This window comes from Choloepus didactylus, chromosome 21 (genome assembly GCF_015220235.1).
Source record: "Choloepus didactylus isolate mChoDid1 chromosome 21, mChoDid1.pri, whole genome shotgun sequence".
Taxonomy (NCBI): Eukaryota; Metazoa; Chordata; class Mammalia; order Pilosa; family Megalonychidae; genus Choloepus; species Choloepus didactylus.
In genome coordinates, this window is record NC_051327.1 from 8,145,074 (window position 1) to 8,171,380 (window position 26,307).

Consider the following 26,307-nt stretch of genomic DNA (forward strand, 5'->3'; position numbering starts at 1 on the left):
ACAAGATTGGGCAGTCTTTAAATAGCTTACTGTTTTTCCTGAATTGCTGACAAGCAGTCATTAGCTTTGTTAAGCTTGGTTTGGGGAGAGTCTAGAAAAAAAATAATAGTTTTAAGAATAATAGGTAACAAATTTGATAAAATATATATAATTATAATATTAACTATTACTTTATGATCTAATACAAAGAACACAGCTTTGGAGACATTGTCATTCAGATGTGGATTCAAATCCCAGTTCTGCTATTTACTAACTCACCTACATCCTCCCATGGGTAAGGATTATGAGAAATTGTAGTTTATCCCCAAAATGCTACTCCCTTTACCCATAACTGACACGATACAAAAAAACTATGCTATCCATTACATCATTTTCTGAACCAAAATAATCTAGAACAAAAACTTATCCCTGAGTAGTTTAGAGTATTATGGAAAAATACTAGCATTAAGAAATTTAAATTATTTGAAATGTGTTTAGTGTCATGTTTGCCTGATGTGCTGGTTTGGATGTATTATGTCCCCCAAAACACCATGTTCTTTAAAGCAATCTTGTGAGGGCAGATGTATTAGTCTTGATTGGTTGGAATCTTTGGATTAGGTTGTTTCCATGGAGATGCGACCCATCCATCCGTGGGTAATAACTTTGATTAGATTATTTCCATGGGGGTGTGGCCCTGCCCATTCAACATGGGTCTTGATTAGTTTACCTGAGACCTATAAGAGCTCAGACAGAAGGAGATCAGTATTGCAGCCAAGAGGGACATTTTGGAGCCGGCCACTGAAAGCAGGCTTTTACTAGCCCAGAGTCTGCCTGGGCAAAATGAAGAGAACACCCCCAGATGCCTACAGAGGAATGTCCTGGGAGAAAGCCATTTTGAAACCAGAAACCTGGAGCAAGCAGATGCCAGCCATGTGCCTTCAGAGCTAATAGAGGTTTTCTGGACATCAACAGCCATCCTTCAGTGAAGGTACCTGTGCCAGTTTGTATATATTACATCCCCCAGAAAAAGCCATATTGTTTCATGTAATCTTGTGGGGGAAGAGGTATTAGCATTGATTAGTTGGAACTTTCTGATTGAGTGTTTCCATGGAGATGTGACCCACCCAACTGTGAGTGACACCTTTGCTCAGGTGTCCAAGCTAACAGAGGTTTTCTGGATGCAAACAGCCATCCTTCAGTGAAGGTACCCAACTGATGACGCCTTACCTTGGACACTTTATGGCCTTAAGACTGTAACTGTGTAACCAAATAAGCCCCCTTTATAAAAGCCAATCTATTTTTGGTATTTTGCAAAACGGCAGCATTAGCCAACCAGAAGAGTACCCTATTATTGATGTCTTTGTTTGGACACTTTTATCACCTCAGGACTATAGATTTGTAACCTAAAAAGCCCCCTTTATAAAAGCCAATCCATTTCTGGTATTTTACACATGGCAGAATTAGCAAACCGCAACACATGATTTTTATAGTCATCCAATTTATCTCATGCGGGGGGAAAATGTGGTAGTTTAGTTCTTGGTAGTACCTTACCAAGGGTTGGAATGGGTTAGAATTGCAGAAAGCGCAGATTGCTTCTTTTGCCAAAAAGCTAAAGACAAATGATTGTTTAAATTCATCCCCTTCCAAGAAAGAGAAGAAAAAAAAAGAGAGAAAAAATCCTTGTGGGGCAATGACTGATGAATGAAAGTGAGCACACATACACAGACACACACACACAGCTATTAAGTATGCTTCAATGTACTACAATGGATACAGAAAAATGACTGAGAAAACATGAAGAACTGTCTACTGTGAAGGAAAATTTAGGCTTAAATAAAAAAGAAAAGAAAAAACAGGGTTGGGAGGCATGTGACATGACCAGTCAATCAAATACAAGCTTAGCCAAGATAGAAAAAGAAAAAAACAGAATTACAAAAACGTATGTGGAAAAATGTGTGTGTGTATGTATGTATCTCACAGATAACTACAGACTTTCGTTCATAGTAAGCCCCTAAAAACAATGATTTGTATTACTTTATGATTGTTTGTTTATATATACTATGTAATAGTTTTAATTTTATCATTATAAAATAAGTCGTTCAATTAGTTGAACAGTCTTCTACCACTATATGAAAGCTCTAAATTATTACTAGAGAAAAAGAAAAATGGAAAAGGAAATGTTCCTAACACATCAACTCACTACTTAAGAGAAAGAACAGGTAATCAGAACTTCTAAGGAATAATGTTTGGCTTGAATACATATATTTAATAGAACATGGGTTGGGGCTAAAAAGGTTGAAAAATTTTTGTCTACACCCTAATCTAAGCTCATTATTGGAGGGCACCAGAAAATATACTATGAACTTCTTTTTTATTCATAACATATTTCCTCAACATAACTCAAATGAACTTATACATCCTAAATATTAAAAGGGAATATTAAATTTAAGCCATAGTTTTAGAAATTCAAATAGATATATAATGCATATTACATTACTTGTAATGCCCTGTTCTAGAAAAATCCATGTCTGCTCATTTAGTCAGATTCAAAGATATTAAAATGGTTCTTACAAGCAAGACCTTATTCTGGGTGCTCCAGGATATATGCAAAAATATTTCTTATCTTCCAGTAGCTTATAAAGATGCAGGGGCCCTAAAATGAATTTTAAATAATTATAATACAAAAACTTCTGAAATTTGGATTTTTCTGAATGTTACACAAGGGATTTGAATGGGTATTTTTAAAAATCATAATACCAAAAGTTCCTGAAATTAGAAATTTTAACATATGGTCATTAAGAGTCTGCTTCTAGAGCTGGTTATTATTCTAGGCAAAACATGTAATCTGCAATTAGATGAAGAGTTTCAAATATACTCTTCATAGAATGGTTTAGAAAACCCAGTAGAATCTCTTTGTAACAGAGATTTTGGGAAAGAGAATTTAAATATCTAAATTCCCACTATTTCTAATACTGTTTTAATGTAAATAAAGAACAAGGATGGAAATAGAGAAAAAGTTCTCTCCTAAAAATTACAGGATACAAAGATAAAGAGTCCAAGAGAAAAAAAAAAACAAAAACTATATGGTATATGCTGTATAGTTTTGGAACTGTAAGGTAACAGAGAGATTCCCTGATTATTAAAACATGATTGGATCCATTAAAAATTTCATTGAGCCATGAGAATTATGAAAGTCATATTAGTATGACTTAAAAGTCACAGTAAGAATCCTTATCCTTAACCATATTTCATATTTCCTCCACTGTGGGAAAGCTTTTCTCAATATGATTTTATTGTTACTATGTATTTTCCTGCCAATCCGTTTTTTCAGCCTCCACTCCCCAATCTTCAGTTTTTACCAAAGCAAAACAATAAAAATAAAATTCAAATACTCATGTTTCTACAAAATGTTTTTCTTTGTCCAACTCTCCATTACAAACAATGATAGGCAGACCACTACTAAATTTTAAGACTAAATAAAACTAAATTCAGAGCAGGAAAATTAATTTCATGAGACAGCACTTCACCTTGGTATCAAAATCGAAGTCTTGATCTGATGTAGGACATGAATCATCAATGCCAGGTTTGTTAGAAAGCCTTTAGAGCAAAAATATACAACAAAATGAGTCAGTTCATTTCTTTTTTAAGAATCTGGTGAAAAGCTGGCTATCTATATATTAAACAATGTTTCTTGACATAATTAAAATTTGGCTTAATAAAAAGCATTAAGTTATTTAATTCTGATTCCACTTCTCCCAAACTATGAAATACTCAATGAAGACTCACTCTTAGTCCCCATAACAAAAAGTGCTAGCCAATATACTGGCAAAGCCTGAGAATATTTTTCATCACCAAAGTCCTGGGTGCTGAACTGAAACTCTCAACTGACGTAACTTTTGTTACTTTAAGTGGAAAAAAACTGATAACCAAAAACAAGGTAGAAAGATACACTGCCCCTTCTCCATGGTCTGTTCCTGGTTTAAAGACTAATCTCTGTCAAAAATGTAGTCTTGGTTCTTTAACACCTTCTCAAGAAGGTGAAAGTACTGCTCCTCTTCCCTCCCTTTACTCTAAAACAGCACAGGGAGTCCCTGAAATGTTTGAAAACAAAATGTACAAAAGCCAAAGAACAAATTTATATGTTGTTAGTGGGACTATTATTTCCAGAGAGATTAAAACATTAAACATTACAAAATCCAATTTTTTTCCTGCCTTATTCAGACCCACATAAACTAGCAAGACCATAAAAACCCGAACAGGCACTCAGATACCTCAGGAGAGAGAATGCTGTGAAACAGGCTCCTGGTAGTTGTACCTCTCTCTCCCTAAGTGCTGTCTAGGGATCTTCCTTCCTATGGGCTCTCACTCCTGTATCCCTCCTTCTGCAGGGCTCAGTGGCAGTCCCAATATTTAAATCTTCAGTCTATGAAGACGGATTTCTGGAACAAGGACGGGCTCAAATGGCCAAGAGAAGGAGCTTTCTATTTCTAGACAATGGAGTCTCAGTAACTAACCCCCAACACAGACATATTACCAACTACCCAAGTGAAGCTCACTGACTGATCTGACAACCACCCACACCCCACCCTTCCCCTACATGCACAACGGAAGGACATCAGTAAATAGGGCAAAGGGTCATGGTTAAGGGACAACTACGCTAGGCCACAGACCTGGATAATCCAGCAACCTCCAGTCCCCTTGTATGCAAGGGGGTCTGAGCCACCCTCTGTAAATGGGGGTGGAGGTAGATGAGACCACATTCCTATCTGCTGTGAAGAGAATCTCCCCAGAGGCTCAAGTTATTTTAACATTTTTCAATAGAACTAATCTTGAAGTTTGTTAGTTCCTCCAAATAAAAAAATAAAAATAAAAAAAGCAGCCACCTGTTCAGTATCCCCTTGAACCCCTATGCCTTTCTAGAAAACTTCCAACATCCTATGTCCTTCATCCCTATAATTTATCTTTTATCAAATGTGTCATAAACCCTGATATTCTGATACCTCTTTTCTAAAACCCTTACTCCTATCTCACCCAGTGTTGTTCCTCTTCAAACTTTCCTCCCCTGCTAACTCCATGTTTATCCTCTTCCACTGTGGTAACTAAACCCACTGTCCACCTTTCTATTATTAACATACTCACTGTGCTGGTTTGAATCTTTTATGTACCCCATAAAAAGACTATATTCTTTTAATCCACTCTTGTGTGGGCAGACCTACTATGGATGGGATCTTTTGATTAGGTTGTTTCCATGGAGATGTGACCTCCCAATTGTGAGTCGGACCTTTTGATTAGATTATTTCCATGGAGAAGGGACCCTGCCCATTCATGTTGGGTCTTAATTAGTTTACTAGAGTCCTCAATGAGAGAATAAAAGGCAGAGACATTTTGAAGAGAGCTCAGAGAACCAACACAGACCCAGACGTTTGAAGACGCTAAGCTAAGAGATGAAACCCAGAGCTTGCCCCAGAGAAGCTAAGTGAGAACCCACAGATGCTTAAGGAGAAAGCCACTGGAATTAGATGCTGAAAGCAATGCAACCCGGGAGCAAAGGACCAGGGACGCCAGCCACATGCCTTCTCAGCTGACAGAGGTGTTCCAGATGCCATCGGCCTTTTCCTCAGAGAAGGTTATCTACTACCTCTTGATGCCTTAATTGGGACATTTTCATGGCCTTAGAACTGTAAATCTGTTAACTAATAAACCCCCACTGTAAAAGCCAATCCATTTCTGGTATATTGCATTTCCGGCAGCTTTAGTAAACCAAAACACTCATCTACAGGATGCTAAAGAAGAAAGAACATTGGGCTCAAACTTCAGAAACCTGAGTTCAAATCTCATTTCTGCCACTTACTATATGTAGGATCTAGATAAGTCACTTTAATCTCTGTGTTTCATGTTCTCAATCTGAACAACCACTTGGTAAGAACTATGAATGGAGGTTGAAGTACTAGAGGGTGTTAGGATTAATTAGTCTCGATCATTCCTTAATATCCTGAAATTCTATGTTCTTATGATTCTGTCTATAGGAAAATGGGACCACTTAGCTGGCAGAAATGTAAAAAAAATAACAGAACAAAAGAAACACCAAGAAATGCAGAGAAGAAAGTAAAAAAATCAAGAAAAGATTATTTTTAAATTCATGAAAGAAACAGACTCTAGGAAAAAGAATAAACTTCACAGAACTAGGCCAGGGTACTAGCCTGAAGGCAAAACCAGACTAGAAAGTCAGTAAGATCCCAAGTAGAGAACGAATATTATTAACACAAAATGGTCTATATGTAGCTATTCTCCATCATACAGTAAAGTAATTGATCTCTAGGGAAGCAGATACCAGTTTACCTATGAAGACTGCTCAAGATCTTGCTTATAGAAAGCCCACGGTCCTGTGACTATAGCTAACTGAAACCTGCCCTAAAACACTTCATGATCAAAACAATGTACTGGTTACCACTCCAAATGACAAATATAGTAGGTCAAATTCCAGAACTAACCAAGTTTCTTAGGGAATCTCTAAATCAGAGTTAACATATAACTATAAATGACTTTCGGAGCCAATCTTATTCTGGACCCTGTACAAGTACCAATCTATGCTGAGACACCAGAGAATGGACTGGGGGGGTAGGCTGACAGTAAATCACGGTTCAGCTTCTTGTAACTATGGGATTTTGAGTCAGTTCACCAACCTCTCTGGACCACAGTCTTTCAATCAGTAAAACAAGATACAGCACAGCTACCTGGCAGAGCTGTTGTGATGACTATTTGAGATAACAATGTTAAGCACATAATATGTTGTCTATCCCAGAACAAAATACTCAACAAATGTTACTTTCCTGTCTCTGCATCTCCTTGGTTAATAGATAATTTAAAAATCTGTAAAATCCTACCTGCTTAAAGAGTCTTCTTCAGAATGCTCTTCCTCTCCTAAAGAAAAATTACATTTTAAATCAACAATAGAAATACAGTGAATATTAAAAGAATGAGATTCTGATTGTTTGTTACAAAGCAGTTCTTCGAGATCACACCTGAAAACTACACTAGAGTAAATATTAATTATACTATTGGTAGGCAATTTGATGCATTAAGAACTACTACTTCCCCTCCTTTGTATTTATCAAATCCAAGGAAAGGAGAATGTAATTTATCAAAATCTCAGACCTACAAGTAAATTGTTTACAATTACCATAATCCTAACCTAATCCTATCAGACTGACAGAAAATGATATCATTAGCAGAATCAGCATAAGCCGACAGCGTCAAATTTAAATAACATGATTTCTCTGGACACCTGCCACTAGAGGCAATTAGAAGAGAGTAAATGTATTTTGTTGTGACACAACAGAGCACTGAAGCTATTTAGTTGAGACTGTTCCATTGAGGATGAAACACCATACCATAAGGAATCGAGGCCAATGACCACTGTACCTTGCAGCAAAGACTTTCCAGCCGCCAGTGGACAAGAGCTCAGGGGAGATCAGTGCACCTTCTCTCTTCTGGGGAAGATACTGGAGAGTTCATTTAGTTCTAGCCATTTCCTCTATTTGTGATGCGACAAGGTTCAAGGTCAGCTGACATTTTACCTCCCATAATAAGAAATACTGGAGAGAACACGCCTTTAAAGCTCTCCCAAGATCCACCCTGAACTGTACCTCAGTAGCACAAAGAGAAGCTTAAGAAGTTGTTGTGGCAAGTTGCCAGGGGTATTACCAGAAATGCCAAAGAAAACCCAATTCCTATCAACTCACTCATGTAACCAGAATGTGCCATCGATTGTCCCTCTCGATGGGAGAAATCATTCTTGTACATTGCATGTCAAGCAAAACAGTGGGACTTTCTAATGACAATCCCCATGACCGTGAAGGCAGCTGTAAAACATAAGCCACGTTGGAGAGCACAGGCTGTTTGCAGACTCATCCCCCACAGGAAGAGGATCAGTGAGGAGCCTATGGATGCAACATCCACATCAGTCATGCCCTGGCCTTATTTCCAATTGCCGGATGAGAACACAAGACTGTGATTCCATTTGATAAAGTACAGCCTCTTGAAACTGTCTCCTTGCAGTGCTAGAATGTCTATCTGGACCCACCTCATAGAGCAGGATGGTCCAAACACTTAGTGCTGTGTAGTACTGCATCATAGCATTTTTCTCAACCCTCCCCATTATGAGGCAAATGTCCACAGAAATCATGCTTTTTCCACTAGTAAGGCATATATCATCAGATCCTATGCTAAAGGACAAAAAAAAAAAAAAAAAGGAAACAAAAGAGAAGATAAAGAACATCTTAAATGACTACATTTAATTATCTTGGAATGTTAATAATTTTTTAAAGTTCACAGAGGCAGTGAAAGAACCTATTACCATATAATATAATCATAAATTACCAAGACTTACTTACCTTGAAAATTAAAGATAATTAAAGATCAAGGTAACAGAATATGGGTATTATCACCAAAACTGAAGTATAGGAAAGTACATAAAGCAAGTAATTCTAATCACATACTTAGGCAAGAAAAAAAACTGATAAAAATGAATAACTCATCATGTTTTATAAATATAAACAGGGATTCAGCATAACAGAAGTCAAGTTTGGAATATCCATATAATTAAAATAAAAGAATTTTTACTCTAATTTGAAATCAGAGATTAATATGCTTATCTCAAAATCATACTGAAAGATTAATCACATAAAAAGGACAGATTATAATTACCTAATATTGCCACATTAATTTATGTACAAATACCTATCTGTTGATTTACAAAAAAGTTAGGCAAGACCTACTTAGATGTGATGTGATTTATTTTTCCATATTTGGACATCAGAGGCACCAATCAGATAAACGAGAGACCTTTCCATGACTCTCATATTGTTCTTTTGAAAAGGTTATCACCAAATAACTTTTAAAAAAAGTTAAATGCAACTTACTTTTCAGTAATCTTACTTGACACAGTTGATACTTCCTCTTTGAAGTACATTTTTTTAAAATTTTGCAACATCATTTCCTCTGATTCCCTGTACTTCTCTTTGGTCAGTCTTCAATTTCTTTTACTAACTGCTTTTCCTTGGTCCACCCCTTAAATTTCAATATTCCCCAGGGTTTTGTCACTGTTCTTCTCATTCTCCATGTTCCCCATCATGGACAAGCTCATTCAGGCCTATGACTATGCCTAATAATTATAATCAGATTATTCCAAATCTGTATCTCCAACCTTAGGGCTCTGCCTCCAGATATAAACTTCTATTATACAATTACCTACTGCAAATCTCTACCTAGACAGTCCATCAACCCTTCTAGAAAAAAGAACACTTCTAGATATTCTCAACACTTCTAGAAAAAAGCTTGTCTTCCCCGTGATCCTGCTGTTATCTGTTCAGCTGACTAATTCCTACTTGTTCTTCATGTCCAATTTAAATGCTCATGCACAAACTGGAAACCTATAAATCGTCTTAGATTTCTCTCTCCCCTCTAACTTTTTCTATTCAATAAGCACTACATCACATTGCCTGCACCTTGTTCTTCTCTCTCTACTTTATGTTTCCACTGCCACTGCCATAGTTAAACATGGGTCCTTAACTGATGAGTTTCACACGGAAAAAAAACACCAAATACTACTGTTATTTTCAAATGAAAATACTTTTTAAGCAAAACGATGAAAAAGACATAATGCCAAGGAAAAGACCAGTATTTTACTTTGAAGAAATTTATCTTCCTAATTTACTGATTTCACAAGAATGGATGAAGAGTTCGAAATGGACCATTAAGGTCCAAGGACTGGTGATGAGGAAGCTGTGCCTCGGATACTGCAAAGCCTCCTTTGTCTCTCAGGTTCTTGACTTGGTTTCCTTCAATCTATCTTTTATGTAGGGGTCAGCAAACTAGAGCCACAGGCCATATCCAGACTGCCATGTGATTTTGTAAATAAAATTTGATTATTTGAGTATTGTCTCTGACTCTACATGACAACAGCAGAACTGAGTGGATGTGACAAGCACTGTAAAACCCACAAAGCCTAAAACATTTACTATCTACCTGTGCCAGTTTGAATGTATTATGTCCCCCAAACGCTATTATCTTTGATGTAATCTTGTGTGGACAGACCTATCAGTGTTAATTAGATTGTAATTCTTTGAGTGTTTCCATGAATGTGCCCCACCCAACTGTGGGTGATGACTCTGGATAATTTCCATGGAGGTGTTGGCCTGCCCATTCAGGGTGGGCCTTGATCAGTGGAGCCATATAAATGAGCTGACAAACAGAAGGAACTCAGTGCAGCTGAGAGTGACATTTTGAAGAGGAGCTACAGCCAAGAGGGACATTTTGAAGAAAGTACAGGAGATGCAGATGACAGACAGTTTGAAGATGGCCGTTGAAAGTGAAGTGGGGTCCCTTTCCCTTAATCCTAAAACATCTGAAAAGCAACAGTGTTGTGTAAATGGCATTAGGTCGGGGGGGGGGGAGTGAGACTGTGCCTGTACCAGTTAAAGGAAGCAAAACTTTACCGTTTAGGGGAGGCAAAGCTGCGGTTGCACGCATCAGCCAAGCGTAACCCTTTTAACAATAACTGCTCCAGGTCCAAGTGAAACTTTTTGTAACCGTTTAATGATCAATAACTGCTCCAGTTCCAAGTGAAACTCTTTGTGAAATTGTTTTTTGTGATCAAGAGCTAAACTGCCAACTCTCCTTCTGTTAGAATAGCTTGCTTGCTTGCGTTTCTAGGATACGGTTTCTGTCTATATAAGGCACCAGCGCACACAGGTGGGGGCTGCTTGCTGAACTCCCTGCGCGGAGTGAGAGACGGCAGCCGCCTGCTAACTGGCTAATAAAAGGCTCTTTAAATTCTGTTTGGCTGTCTCGTACTTTAACTCGCGGGCACCGTAACAGAAAGCAGACTCTTGCTCCAGAGAAGCTGAGAGAGGACAAATATCCCAAGTGCAACTAAGGGTGACATTTTTGAGGAACTGTAGCCTAGAGAGGAATGTCCTGGGAGAAAGCCATCTTGAAACCAGAACTTTGGAGCAGATGCCAGCCACATGCCTTCCCAGCTAACAGAGGTTTTCTGGACACCATTGGCCATCCTCCAGTGAAGGTAGCCGATTGCTGATGTGTTACCTTGGACACTTGATGGCCTTAAGACTGTAACTGTGTAACTAAATAAACCCCCTTTTATAAAAGCCAATCCATCTCTGGTGTTTTGCATTCTGGCAGCATTAGCAAACTAGAACACTACCCTTTATAGGAAATGCTTGCTGATCCCTGCTTTATACCATAATCAGAGTGCTCTGGCACACAAATCTAATCTTGTTAGTCCCCTGCTCAAAATGCTTCAGTGAATCCCTGCAGCAAACACTGCTGTCTCCCTACCCAGTATTCTTTCCTTACTCTTCTTTCTTGCTAGAGATGTACAATTCTGTTTGGATATTTATCACCACAAGTGACCCAAAAGGAGGTGGCCCCTCCCCAGCTCCAAAAAGTAATCTCAGTAATTACATTTCCTTTACCACTGACTGGCTTCAGGATGGGCATGTGATGTAATCCAGCCACGAAAATGTTAGGAAAAGCCCACTACAAGCTGTGGGTTTTCTCCCTATTTAAAAGAAACATGAAGAAAAGCAGCCTTTGTAGCCTTGATATTGTCAAGTGAGAACATGATGCTTGGAGCTGTTGCTAATTAGCCAACATGAAAGGAGACAAAAACAAAACACTGACAATGGCACAGCTCAAAGGCAGAAAACCCCTGGGTTCTTGATGACATCACTGAGCCACCAAAACACCCCTGTTGTTGGTTCAGGCACTGTTAGTTAGCTCATCTCTTATTTGCAGCCACTAGCGTGCTGGCTGACAAACTTCCTATGGTCTACAGGATAAGCCTACTCCTTTCTATGGTATTACAGTCTTTTATAAGCTTGTCATAGTTATGTATACACTCATTACCAACCATTCCCACATCACATTTTATGCACCAGCAAAACTGAACTGCTCAAAAATCATACAAAGTTCTCTCATGCACCTTAGCCTTTGTACTCGCTGTTCCTTCTGCCAAACATGTAATCTAGTTAGCTGTTTTCTTCTATCAAACCTCATCCTCCTGCCTCTTATCTGGCAAACTTCTACTCACTCTGCAAGCTTATCTTAAATCCTACCCACTTTTTTAAAGTTCTAATTCCTCACCATAGACTTAAGTGTCTGGCACATATCAAACATATATTAATAAATGATAATGATAATTGTATGCTTCTGGAGGGCTTCTAGCACGTAGTAAAGCACTGAATAAAGTATAGTAAATAGTAAAAATAACTGGCACTTGGAGGGCAGGGCCTGTGTTTTTAAAATGTTTGTATTCTGCAGCATTAGAATAATGCTTAGTACCTAAAAGACACTTGATAGTTATTTAAGTGGACAAGGGAATAAATGAATAAGTATTTTTTTAAATTCTATTGAAAAACCACAGAACAGTTCTATTCTGAGCACCCTGAAGATCAAAACTGTTTCATTTTTGTGTCTACTGCAACTTGCAAAACCCAACTCACAGAAGTTCTTTGACAACTGTCCACTAAATTAAAGGGGTCTTCTTACAGTTCAGATTGTACACTACACTAGATGCCACATCAGGCCCAACTTTCACTGTAGCATTGTTATTGTGAAATGCCTTTGTCATTTTATTATAATTTGTCGAATCCACAGTTGGGCTACTTGATATTTTTATGCTAATCTTTTGGCTGAAGGCAATAAAGCAACTTGTTCTAACAAATTTACAAAATTACAAAAGATAGGAGAAAGTGTCTTGTTATAATGAGGTCAATATATCTCACTGTGTTTTAATTTATATGAAGAATGAAGCCAATATAGTGAGGTCTTGTTGGTATGACAAAATGTAAAATAAGCAGTGTCTCAAAAAGGACTTGCTTTCCTGACTTCTGTACTATCAGTAGGTATCTTTAAAAAAACATGTACTGGTGTTAGAGCATACTAAGTTTTTCAGTTCTTACTGACTGGTCATTTGTTTATGGTAACAGCACGGTACTGCTGAGTTCCTATTTTAAAGACAGTTATTTTTTTAGTGACACAAGTCACTATGCAATAACTAATATTAATTTACTAAATGTAATCTGTTTGTTGTAAAAATAAAATAAAATACCCATTTTTATAATGTGTCCAATTTGTTGTGATGTGATCATACAGGAAACATACAACATTCTAACTTAAAATTCTTTTTTCTTATTTACAGAAACATATATGGGATTTCAGGGGCCATGATTAAATAAGTAAATTTCTTTTCAGACAATATACTATTTCAGAATATAAACTGCTTACAATTAACTTCTTAAAAAATTCTGAATTCTAGACTATTAAGCAAGAAAAAACACATGAATTTACACACTGATTTTTTTAACTTGCTCTTTCATTACATCAAAACTTTCTTGCTCTGATTTTCTTTATCTATGGTAGAACCATGAAGAGTAATTCCACTATCAGAAGTCTTACCTGGATTATTATTTTGAGAGGAATTCACAGGTAGCTTTTTTTCTTTATACTCAGAAATCAGTTGGCGACTGCTATGTATAAAAAAATTGGATAATATTACTACTTTAATGCTCATATAAAGAACATTTGTTATATACACTAAATGATTCTCAAAAGATTCGGATGATGACAGAGCTAAGAATTCAGAACTTTAATTATCCCATATACTACAAAATACAAGCTCTGCAAACTTTTTATTAAGCATTTAATTAAAAAAGAAGAAAAAAATAAAAATAAGGTGAAGTGGTCCTGAATTCAGGGCAGTAAATTAGCTGGAGTTAGTGGGACACAGTGGAAATTTTCCTACACTCAGCAGCAGTCCTAGCTCTGTAACACAAACTATTTGCCCTTAGACAAGTCCCTGCTCTGAGGCTCAATGTCTTCCTTTACAAACCAGGGATCTTTCTGTCCCACTTCACCAAGTGTTATGAGGATTTAATGGGCTAATATACAAAACACTGCTCACAGAAATAGTGAAGCAATGGAATAATTTGTCTTGAACTTTATTGCTGAAACTATTTTGGTATCTCAACTAAAACCCAATGCGGTTTTCCCATAAGTTCAAACATGCAAATGTTGCAGTTTTCAAAAAATGTTATTAAGACCTAATTTTGGATATTCTTCGTGGTTTGTAATTTCAGAGCATCTTAGCTATTACATAACTTGTAACTAAATATGCTTATATTATAAATATACTACCTCAATAAATTAGGTAACATAATTGGCACCTGTTATTGTAGTTAATCACACCAAGGGCAGAAAACTAATAGAGGTTAAGACCTGGCTTGGACTACTATTCATTCTTTACCAACCCAAACTCTGATCTTTATTAGAATGATGCTTAATTTCCATGTTTATCTTCTATTATCTTGGAAGATGTAACCCTTCTTTAGTACATGGATACTGATGTGTCACGGAGGAGACTTAGCTCTCCTAAGCCCAACTAACCTATCATAGATCCAGAGAATTCTGCCAAATGGCCGCCTTGTGAGGCAGAATTTGAAAATTATGCAAGCTTTGAAAAGTTGACGTGAAGATGCAAGTCCTTGGGAGATTTTCATTATTATGGAAATAGATTACTTGAGGGGCTGACCTTAGTTATGGAATCTAAACAAGTTGGCACCCACTACTACTCTGGGGAAAGACGATATGGGACTTTCGACAGCCTGAGAAAAAGTGCTCCACAGGATTAAAGGGGCCTTGGGGTACAGATTTAGTAGCAAAGATGAAAGGAAACTCTGATCTCTTCCTGCAGGATTATATGAACCTCTCTGACAATCAGAATGGTTCCAACTAATATCTGCTGGCAGAAAAGGCAAACTCGGGCCTCAAAGGGTAATTCACCATGACAATCTAGGCTCCACACAAGATACTGGGGGGAGAGAAAGGGGAATATCAGTTTGTTTACTAAGTGTGCAGTTAAAGCTAAAAGGCCCAGCAGCCAGGGCAGGATACTGGTGTTCTGGAAACAACGGCTGAGCATATAAGCACACGTGAACCGAAAAAAAGTTGTAACTCTGAAGACTAAGTGTGGGTCACCGCTGAAGACTGTGAGGGGTCTGGATCAGCAAAGACATCCTTGTAGGAAAGGTCAATCATGACTGGACTGTAGGACTAGACTTCAACAGCAACACTGCAGCAACAGAAGCAATGGAAACACTAGAATGTCCTTCTTTCCTCCACTTGACTTGTGAAAGAAGATTGTGTTTTTTGGACTTAGTAAATCCCACTGGATTCTTGGAAAATTCAAGGGGGTGGGGACAGATGATAGCACCAAGGGGAAATAGAGGATTTTCTGCAAACCTGGACATTTCAAGACTCAAATAATTAATTAGAAAAATCCAAGATGTAACCCTATTTGTACCCCATGCATAAAGGTGATACTTGGAATAAAATTGATAAAATTTAGGAGCACTAAGAATAAGGGTCTTAAAAATCCTGAGCCTTACCTCTTCCCATCAAGAATGTGGCATTCACTGCTCCTTCTAACTTGTCTAGCCTCAGAATGCACTTTGCTTCTTATATAGTTTCTGGCTGCTGACATGAACTAACTCACAGGCATTCTAAGACATCCTGAACCAAACTATAAAATCTGCCTCACCAGTTTTCTTGGTAACAGTTATGATTATCTTAAACCTCATTGATTAGTAATAACTAGTATATAATATAAACACTTACATACTAAAACCATTAAAAAGAGCATATTCTTCTGCAGTCCATCCACGGGTATCTCGAGAAAAGACATCAACACCTTTCTGAAGAAGAAGACTGACTATATTTGGTGATTCAAAATTCACAGCAAGCATGAGGGCTGTTCTAAAATAACAGAAAGATAACTTCACCCTCAAGAACTTTAATTAAACTACTTAAACAGCTAATTTCATATATACTTTACCAAGCTAATATTTTCCCTGTCTGTAGAGCAGTAACTAGTTACAGACACTAACAGACATAAACATCTTGGTTGCTCATGTGATTATTTTCATAAATTACCTCCAGGGCTATATGGAAGGGAAAAAGCAAAAGGAAGCTTGTCCCACTGCAGCATTAGCAGTAGATAATTTAAAGTCCCTTGATGGACAAGAAACTATACTGAGGTCACTTATCTGAAGTAGGTGAAGATTTAAAGGAAGGATTCTTCATTTCTTCCCTATTCTGATACAGTTAACACATTGTAATTCAAATTCAACTAGGGATAAGTAAAAGCTTTGCAGGCTTAAAATAATAATAATGGTAATAATAACATTCAGTAGTTATATTAATGATGCTGATGAGCATGTGGTAGACATTGAATTAAATGCCATATATATAAATATATATATTCTAACTTACAAGCACCATTGAAGCATGTATTAGTATCCTCCCTTTCATATCAGAAAATATATTTGGTGATGGTAAGTAATGTTCCCAAGGTCACAACCCTACCAAGTAGGAACACCAAGAATTAAACTCAGTCTTCAGTGCATCTAAAGCCCATCTCTTTTCTCTTTATCCTCCACCTATGTCTTGTCTTCATTAAAGGAAAAGATTATTTAATGAAAGCTATTTTCCTGCCCTCTGCCCATACCATTTAAAAATAAAAACATCTTTAAGATACTAGAAATGAAAAAAGATAAAAAATGATGAGCCCATAATAACTGGAAAGAGTCATAGTCAAGTAGCAATAATCTCATGTCAGTATTATTCAAAGTAAGCAACTTAAAGCAGTCATCCAAAAGAAAAAATGACTTTCAATATTTATGTTTAATATAGCATCTTTTAAGGAAAAGTATATAAGAAGCAGAGGTTAATACTACATGAGAATTAAGAAATTCAGTGTTTTCTCATGTTGAACCACCCCTGCACGGTTATTGAGTTCTAGCTCCATTCCATTATGGTCAGAGAATGTGCTTTGAATAATTCCAATCTTTTTAAATTTATTGAGGCTTGTTTGTACCCCAGCATATGATCTATCCTTGAGAACATTCCATGAGTACTAAAAAAGAATGTATATTCTGCTACTTTGGGATGTAACGCTCTACAAATGTCTGTTAAGTCTAATTCTTTTATCACATTGTTTAGATTCTCAATTTCCTTATTGGCTCTCTGTCTGGTTAGTCTATCTGTAGAAGAGAGTGGTGTATTGAAGTCTCCCACAATTATTGCAAAAACATTACTGCTCCCTTCAGTTTTGCCAATGTTTGCCTCATATACTTTGGGAGCACCTTCATTGGGTGCATAAACATTTATGATTGCTATTTCTTCTTGGTGAATTGTCCCTTTTATTAATATATAGTGCCCTTCTTTGTCATTTATGACATCTTTGCATTTAAAGTCTATTCTATCTGATATTAGTATTGCTACCCCTGCTTTCTTTTGGTTCCTACTTGCATGGAATGTTTTTTCCATCCTTTCAATCTCTTTGTGTCACTGCATCTAAGATGGGTCTCTTGTAAACAGCATATCAATGGATCATACTTTTTAATCCATTCTTCCAATCAGTATCTTTTAATTGGGAGCTTAATTCATTCACATTCAGTGTTATTACTGTGAAGGCAGTTCTTGAATCAACCATCTTATCCTTTGGATTTTAGTTCTCAGATATATTTTCCCTCTCTCTTTCTCTTCCATTTAAGTTACCCTTACTAATACTCTTCAGTTCTGTGCCCTTCTTCAGACCTCTCTCTCCTTTCTTTTTCTCAGCCAGTAGAAATCCCTTTAGTATTTCTTGCAGGGCAGCTACTCTAGTTTGCTAATGCTGCCAGAATGCAAAACACCAGAGATGGATTGGCTTTTATAATTGGTTACGCAGTTACAGGCTTAAGGCCATGAAGTGTCCAAGGTAACACATCAGCAATCGAGTACCTTCACAGGAGGATGGCCAATGGTGTCCGGAAAACCTCTGTTAGCTGGGAAGGCATGTGGCTGGCATCTGCTCTGAAGTTCTGGTTTCAAAATGGCTTTCTCCCAGGACAATCCTCTCTAGGCTGCAGTTCCTCAAAAATGTCACTCTTTGTTGCACTTGGGGTATTTGTCCTCTCTTAGCTTCTCCGGAGCAAGAGTCTGCTTTCAATGGCCATCTTCAAACTGTCTGTCATCTGCAGCTCCAGTGCTTTCTTCAAAGTGTCCCTCTTAGCTGTAGCTTCTCTTCAAAACATCACTCATAAGCTGCACTGAGTTCATTCTCTCTGTCAGCTCATTTATATGGCTCCAGTGACTCAACTTAGACCCACCCTGAATGGGCAGAACAACACCTCCATGGAAATTATCCAGAGTCATCACCCACAGCTGGGTGAGGTGCATTCCAAAGAAACACTCAAAGAATTACAATCTAATCAACACTGATAACATCTGCCCACACAAGACTACATCAAAGATAATGGCTTTTGGGGGACACAATATATTCAAACTGGCACAGCCAGTCTCTTGTTAACAAGTTCTCTCAGCATTTGCTTGTCTGTGAAAATGTTAAACTCTCCCTCAATTCTGAAGGAGAGCTTAGCTAGATAAAGAATTCCTGTCTGGGAATTGTTCTCTTTCAGTATCTTAAATATGTCATACCACTGCTTTCTCACCTCTGTGGTGCCAGCTGAGTAGTCAGTACTTAGTCTTATGAGCTTTCCCTTGTATGTGGTGAATCACTTTTCTCTTGCTGCATTCGGGTCTTTCCCCTTCTCTTCAGCATTTGACAATCTGATTAGTATATGTCTTAGAGTGGGTTTATTTGGAATTACTCTATTAGGAGTTCGCTGGGCATCTTGGTTTTGCATATTTATGTTTTTTAGAAGGGTTGGGCAGTTTTCCCCAACTATGTCTTCGAATACTCTTCCTAGCCCTTTTTTCTTCTCTTCTCTTTCTGGGACACAATAATTCATATATTTGTGCACTTCATGTTGTCTATCATTTCCCTGAGATGCATTTCAAATTTTTTATTTTTTTCACCATTTGTTCTCTGATGCATTCACATTCAATTGCTTTGACTTCTAGTTCACTCATTCTTTCTTCTGCAATATTATATAATGTAACACAACATATTAAAAAATTGAAAGGGAAAAATCAAGTGATCATCTCTATAGATGCTGAAAAAGCATTTGACAATACTCAGCATCCTTTTTTGATAAAATCACTTCAAAAGATAGGAAATTGAAGGAAACTTCCTCAATATGATAAAGGGCATATATGAAAAACCCACAGTCAGCACAGTATTCAACAGTGAGAAACTAAAAGCCTTCCCCCTAAGATCAGGAATGAGACAAGGATGGCCACTGTTGTAACTGTTATTCAGTGTTGTGCTAGAAGTTCTAGCCAGAGCAATCTGGCTAGACAAAGAAATAAAAGGCATCCAAATTGGAAATGAAGGAGTAAAACTGTCATTATTGGCAGATGATACGATCGTATATTTGGAAAATCCTGAGGAACTGACAACAAAGGTACTTGAGCTAATAAACAAATTCAGCAAATTGGCAGGATACAAGATTACTGCGCAAAAGTCAGTAATGTTCCTATATACTAGAAATAACCTAATGAAGGGACACTCAAGAAAAAATTCAATTCACAATAGCAATTTAAAGAATCAAGTGCATAGGAATAAAGTTAACCAAGGATGTAAAAGACTGCTACACAGGAAATTATATAACTTTACTAGAAGAAATAAAAAAGAACCTAAATAGGTGGAAAATTTCCATGTTCATGGATAGAAAGGCTAAATAAACATCATTAAGATGTCAATTCTACCCAAATTGATCTATAGATCAATGCAATTCCAATCAAAATTCCAAAAACTTTTCAGACTTGGAAAAGCTAGTTATTAAATTTATTTGGAAGGGAATGGGGCCTCAAATTGCCAAAAACATTCAAAAAAAAAAAAGAACCAAGTAGGAGGACTTACACTTCCAGACTTTAAAGCCTACTATAAAGCCACAGTAGTCAAAACAGCATGGTACTGGCACAAAGACAGACATATAAATCAATGGAATCAAATCAAGAGTTCAGAAATAGACCCCCAGATCTATGGTTCACTGATTTTTGATACGGCCCCCAAATCCACTGAACTGGGACACAACAGTCTCTTCAACAAATCAGTTGGGAGAACTGGATAGCCATATCCAAAAGAATGAAAGAGGACCCATACCTCACACCCTATTCAAAAATTAACTCAAAATGGATCAAAGATCTCAATATAAGAGACAGCACCATAAAATTCTTAAGAGATAATGTAGGGAAACATCTTCAAGACGTAGTATTGGGAGGTTACTTCTTAGATCTTACACCCAAAGCATTAGCAACAAAAAACAGATAAATGGGAACTCCTCAAAACCAAAAAGCTTCTGTACCTCAAAGGAATTTGTGAAAAAAGTAAAGAGGCAGCCAATGCAATGGGAGAAAATATTTGGAAACCATATATCTGATAAGAGACTGATATCTAGCATATATAAGGAAATCCTACAACTCAATGACAATAGTACAAACAGCCCAATTATAAAATGGGCAAAAGATATAAAAAGACATTTCTCTGAAGAGGAAATACAAATAGGTATAAAACACATGAAAAAACATTCATCTTCACTAGCTGCTAGGGAAATGCAAATCAAGACTACAATGAGATACCATTTCATACCAACAAGAATGGCTACTATTAAACAAACAGGAGACTACAGATGCTGGAAAGGATGTGGAGAAATTGGAACTCTTATTCATTGCTGGTGGGAATGTATAACGGTACAGCCACTGTGGAAGACAATTTGGTGGTTCCTCAGAAAACTAGATATCGAGTTACCCTACGATTCAGCAATTTCACTTCCCAGTATATACCCAGATCTGAAAGCAGTCACATGAACAGACATTTGTATACCAATGTTCATGGTGGCACTGTTCACAATTTCCCAAGGTGGAAGCAACCCAAGTGTCCTTCATCAGACGAGTGGATAAACAAAATGTGGTATATACATATGATGGAATACTATGCAGCAGTAAGAAGGAATGAGGTCCTGAAACATATGACAACATGATGAACCCTGAAGACATAATGCTGAGTCAAATAAGTCAGACACAAAAGGAGAGATATTGTATGTTACCACTACTATGAACTCCCTGAACAATGTAAAATCAGTGTCTTATAATGTCAATTATAGGGGACCTGGACATAGACAGAAGCTACTGAAGGAGGAATGATAATCTAGTATGTACGGACATGTTAATGACAGTGAACTTAAATGTATGGGAATGGACAGGGGGGATGATTGTTCATTATTGAGACTGTAAGTATTCAGTGCCACATTGAAGGCAAACATGATTGAAAGGGTTTGTTTAAAGGTATGTATCCCACAAGTGCTTGCATGATCTACTTCTAAGGTATGACACGGGTACAAAGAGTTAACAGAATGGTATATGGGAAAAACTACATATTGCACATTATAGACTATATATGAATAGCATAGACTATATTTAATAGGAATACCTTACCAGTACCATAGTAATACCAGGGTTAAATAACCAGGGGCTGATAAGAGCTTTGGGGTATTTTGGGTTATGATAATTGTTTAAAAATTTGACAGTGACAATGACTGTACAACTAAGTAAAGATAATGTGAGACATTGATTGTTTATCTTGGACAGAATACATGTTACATGAAATTAGGAACCCCCTACTTAATAAGTCAAGCTCCTGATCTAGAGGCTTCCTCTAGTGAAACTAATGGCTGTAAAAGAGGAAGCTAAGCCTACCTATAATTACGCCTAGGAGTCACCTCCAGAGAACCTCTTTGCTTTTCAGATATGGCCTTTTTCTCTCTAAGCCCAATTCTGCAAATAAATTCATTAACCTACCCCTTGTAGGACATGACTCCCAGGGGAGTGAATCTCCCTGGCGACATGGGACATGACTCCTAGGAATGAGTCAGGCCCTGCCATTGAGGGATTGAGAATGCTTTTTTGACCAGAAGGGGGATAAAAAGTAACAAAATAAGGTTTCAGTGGCTAAGAGATTTCAAATAGAGTCAAAAGGCTATCTTGGAGGTTACTCTTATGCCAGTTCCAGGTAGATATTCCAAATGCCCACAGTATGCCAAGCCCTAATCAACAGTAGTCCAAAAATACTCAAGAATACCTAGATCCCTATCTGAGACTCTATAAAAGTTTCACTAAGTTTACTTTTCAGAAACTTGAATCTCCTAGACTGTTCCTATGCCAGATAAATCCTAAAATCCCAGAGGCAACAGCCTCTCCAAGAACATCAACCAGATGCATGCCCCTTCCCCATAATGTTGACACCCTTTTTGAATATGAACAAGTTATGCTGGTCACTACACAGATATCCCTGAGACGGTAATCAACTGACAAGACAGGATTTAACAAAGGATTACGAATACTGAATCTTTATACAATTTTTTTTTAGTTTCTAGGGTACTAGAATAGCTAGAAGGAAATAACTGACATGGTGGAACTGTAACATATAACATGCTTTGAACTTTGCTCTATAGCAACTTGTTAAACTCTACTTTGAAAGTTATCACACTTCTGTATTTACATTATATTTCACAATAAGGAAATAACTAAAAGGGTGGAATAGTAATCCATAACATTCTCTGAAATTTGCTCTATAACTACTTGTTAAATCGTACTTTGAAAGTTATCATCTTTCTGTATATGTGTTATACTTCACAATAAAAAACATTAAAAAAAATTCAGTATTGTATCATAAAGTAAAATAAAAATTAGAGTCTGTAATTTACAAAATCATTACTATGAGATCATATGACAAAAAAATCAGATGATACATCACAAATATCAACCAACATCATAAAAGAATATGAAATCCTGCTACATCCTGGATTTCATGTTGCCCCATGAGAAAAACTACTTTTCTACTATCTGATGATTTGTGTTGATATTTTTCACCATAAAAAAATAATCATAAGTTAATCCTTTTCTTAGTAATTCTATCTCTCTGACATGAGTGGTTCTTCCCACTCTGTAACACCACTGAGGTTTAAAAAAAGAAAGAACTACTGTACCTTTTTGCCTTATCAACTGCGTGTATATTTGCTTCTTTCTTTACTAAAAATTCCACCATTTGCTGTTCGTTTTCATGTATAGCAAGTAAAAGTGGTGTGAAGTCATTCTGAAAATTAGTAAAAACAATTCATAATTTACAAAATTACCTATTTTCTCAAGTGAATTTAAACCTTAAAAAAGATCACTTCAGTTTCATCTTGCATTTGCATGGCCAATTCCCTTTATAATTTGGAGATATGGCCAAAAAAGGAAAGAGCAAGTAATAGAGTACATAACAAAAACTGGATTTAATTTTCCTGGGTAGCAGTGTGAAACAGAGCCTAGTAAACTCAAACTGTACCTTAATTTCATTGTGCATGAAATCCTTTCCTCCCAGCTTCCCATCAAGATATTCGAGATTTGAGAGCAGAGGTTAGACTCTTATCTAAGTGGCTATTTCTGCCAGAATAGGATGTCAGTTAATTATTCGTTTTTCTGTCTCATTGCCCAATTCACTCAATTTGATTTCCTCACAGACTGCCTAAAACTGATCTCTAGGCAAGTTTACAACTCACCCTTTTCCAAACTGAGAATTATCATCCACAGAATTGAAGAGCACCTTGCCTAAACATAAAAACTGAAAAAAAAAATCTTCTCTTGGTATTTTCCCTCAATTACTAAATTTCCAAATTGATCTGAATATTTGATTGTTCTCTCCTTTTTCTTTTCCTTTTTTTCTCTTTTAAATTAAGCCTTGGTCACTGAAAGATAAATCACTTTTACATAAACATTTTTTATAAAACAGTAACTGTCAAAAGCAGCAAGAATTCTATTTATTGTAAAATGCTTTTGTCTAGTTTATTTTAATAAAGCCTGTTTCCAAACCAAATATGTAAAATAGACCTTACTTACATGAAGAGTAAAATAAATTTATTTCAAATACTTTGTAAACGAAGCTAGTAGATCTCTACCTTGTTTCTTGCCTCAATATTTGCATTGTATGAAAGCAGTTTGGCTGCTATTGGTATATGCTGAGCACAGACAGCATAGTGGAGAGCCGTGTTGCCACTGGCATCCATAATATCTGGGTCAGCACCATGTTGTAGCAGAATGGTTGCACATTCCTCTTCCTTGCATTGTACAGCCTGTCAGTATTAGAAGGAGAAACAGACTTCAAATTCTAGGAATTAAGAATAAACAGTCCAAATATTTCACCGATTAGTTACACGAATCTGTTTTTATCCTAAGTATTTAAGTCAAATCCATCTCATGCTGAAACAGTTGGCCACTACATACCTTCATCAGAGCTGTCCTTTGTTCATTGTCATAGAAGTTCAGCTGGCACTTTCTCTCTACCAGGAGAGTTACCACTTCTGCATGGCCATTGGCACAGGCCAGATGCAGAGCGGTCCTATAAAAGGGAGAGGACTTTTTAGGAACTTATAGTCACTATCTCAAGATGTACAATTATTAGTGTATTTGTAAACATTAAAGAGCATGTTACTCCTATGCCTTCAAAACAAAGACTTATTTTCTTCTGAAGTTTAATATTTGTTAGTGCATATTACTTACTACATTAATGAAAGAGCATGGCTTTTGGATTCAGCCCAATTTGGGTTGGAATCCTATTTTAACTCTGTGACTTATTAGCTATCAGCCTTTCTGTGCTTCCACTTCCTTATCAGTAAAATGGGGAGAAAAATAGTAGCTATCTCACAGGACACCAGCGTGATGCTTAAATGAGAATCTATACAAAGTCTTTATAACAGGTCCTGGCAGAAAAAACAGCTCAATAAATGTTAGCTAAAATTATCATTCCTACTGAACAATGATAACATTTCAACTAAGTAAAATGATACAATTATACTTATTTTGCAGGTATGTATTAAGAATTAGAGAAAAACTGTATTTCCATGATTCAAAGATGCTCATTTTCTCCCATTTTAATAGCTCTGACATTGGAATGCAACTTAACATTGATGACGCCTTACAACCATAGTTAGCTGTGTTTTAAAAAATTTCTTATTGATACATAAAACAATGGGACATCTTCAGTGGGACATCTCACAATTCACAGTGCCTTATATTAAGAGAAATATGGTACATACAACAGGTTTACTGAAGTTCAAGTCATTTGGTTGGCATCTGAATAAAGTTTAGTTCTTAAAAGTGTTATGGGGAAAGAGGGCTGAAATAAAACAACAACAAAAAGAATTAAAAGGATAAAGTAATTGTTACTTTGGTTTTCAAGAAACTTTAACTCAGCCAAAGGAAACTCAGAATTTAAATAAATAGGTATAGCTCATTTTATTCAATATTTAGAAGTATACAATGTATGTAAGTCATGTATTTCCTGCGATTAATATTAACATTAATGTTGTTATAAACTTTAGAAGGCAAAGTTTTTCTCTGTACTTATAAAATTTTAGCTGCATCCTTATGAAAATTAAAAAAAAAAGTAGAAAATACAAATGATAATTCCTATTGCAAAAGTATTGCTTTAATTTATACAGTTTTCTTTTTACAATTCCTACTTTCAGAAATGCTTTTGTATGAAGGGAGAGAGGAAAAACTTCAATTCACATTAAGTCTTAATACTTCAATTTTAAATTTCTCAACTTGCTCAGACTAGGCAGGTAAACTTGAAGTTTTTAAGGATAAAAAGATCCGGACAGAAAAATCTGTCTGCTGTGTAACAGGTGTTGAGGCTATGTTTGATGAAAAAAACAGATGCAAGAATGGCTCAAATAATGGATAAATACAGTTGGAGAGTACAATATTTTTAAAGAAAACTTTATAATCACCTGTTCTTTTTGTCCTTGTCATTCACGCCATTTTCTCCGAGCAACAGGATCTGCTGCACTTTGGCCACTTTGCCGCGACTGGCGGCCCTGTGGATCTTGCCAAGGTCCTGGTCCTGGAGGAGGTACCCAGACTCACCGTCCCCGCAGGAGCTGTCGGAGCTCAGCGACGGATCGCTCTTCCTCCTCCCGAAGCCGAAAATCCTCTTCATCGCTGAGGCACCGGCTCCGGAGACACCTCAGCTGTCCCTCGGCTCTTCGCGGTCCCCCGAGCCCAGAACCAGCGCTAGAGGGGACCCCACCCAATCTCTGTCACACATCCACCCAGGAAACAACGCCCGGAACCTCTCGGCCCAGAATAACTAGCCAAACGGTTCCCGCTGGCGTCAGTGCGGGCGCGCCTCGGAACCTCTTGGCCCAGAATAACTGTAGCCAAACGGTTCCCGCTGGCGTCAGTGCGCCCGCGCGCCTCGGAACCTCTTGGCCCAGAATAACTGTAGCCAAACGGTTCCCGCTGGCGTCAGTGCGCGCGCGCGCG

The 26,307-nt window shown here is 37.1% G+C and overlaps 1 protein-coding gene across 1 annotated transcript in view; it reads right to left on the bottom strand.

Annotated features, from left to right (window-relative positions):
• Positions 1 to 26,256, bottom strand: part of LOC119518087 (ankyrin repeat domain-containing protein 26-like) — a 130,048-nt gene extending 103,792 nt beyond the window's left edge. The window contains exons 1-9 of the mRNA XM_037815161.1: positions 25,773 to 26,256; positions 24,265 to 24,379; positions 23,940 to 24,113; positions 22,989 to 23,095; positions 15,676 to 15,813; positions 13,459 to 13,529; positions 6,864 to 6,900; positions 3,507 to 3,576; positions 31 to 91 (exon numbers count right to left, since the gene is read on the bottom strand). Of these exons, the coding sequence (XP_037671089.1) occupies positions 31 to 91; positions 3,507 to 3,576; positions 6,864 to 6,900; positions 13,459 to 13,529; positions 15,676 to 15,813; positions 22,989 to 23,095; positions 23,940 to 24,113; positions 24,265 to 24,379; positions 25,773 to 25,981 (982 nt within the window). The 5' untranslated portion in view covers positions 25,982 to 26,256. The remainder of the gene's footprint in view (positions 1 to 30; positions 92 to 3,506; positions 3,577 to 6,863; positions 6,901 to 13,458; positions 13,530 to 15,675; positions 15,814 to 22,988; positions 23,096 to 23,939; positions 24,114 to 24,264; positions 24,380 to 25,772) is intronic.
• Between the last annotated feature and the right edge of the window lie 51 nt (positions 26,257 to 26,307).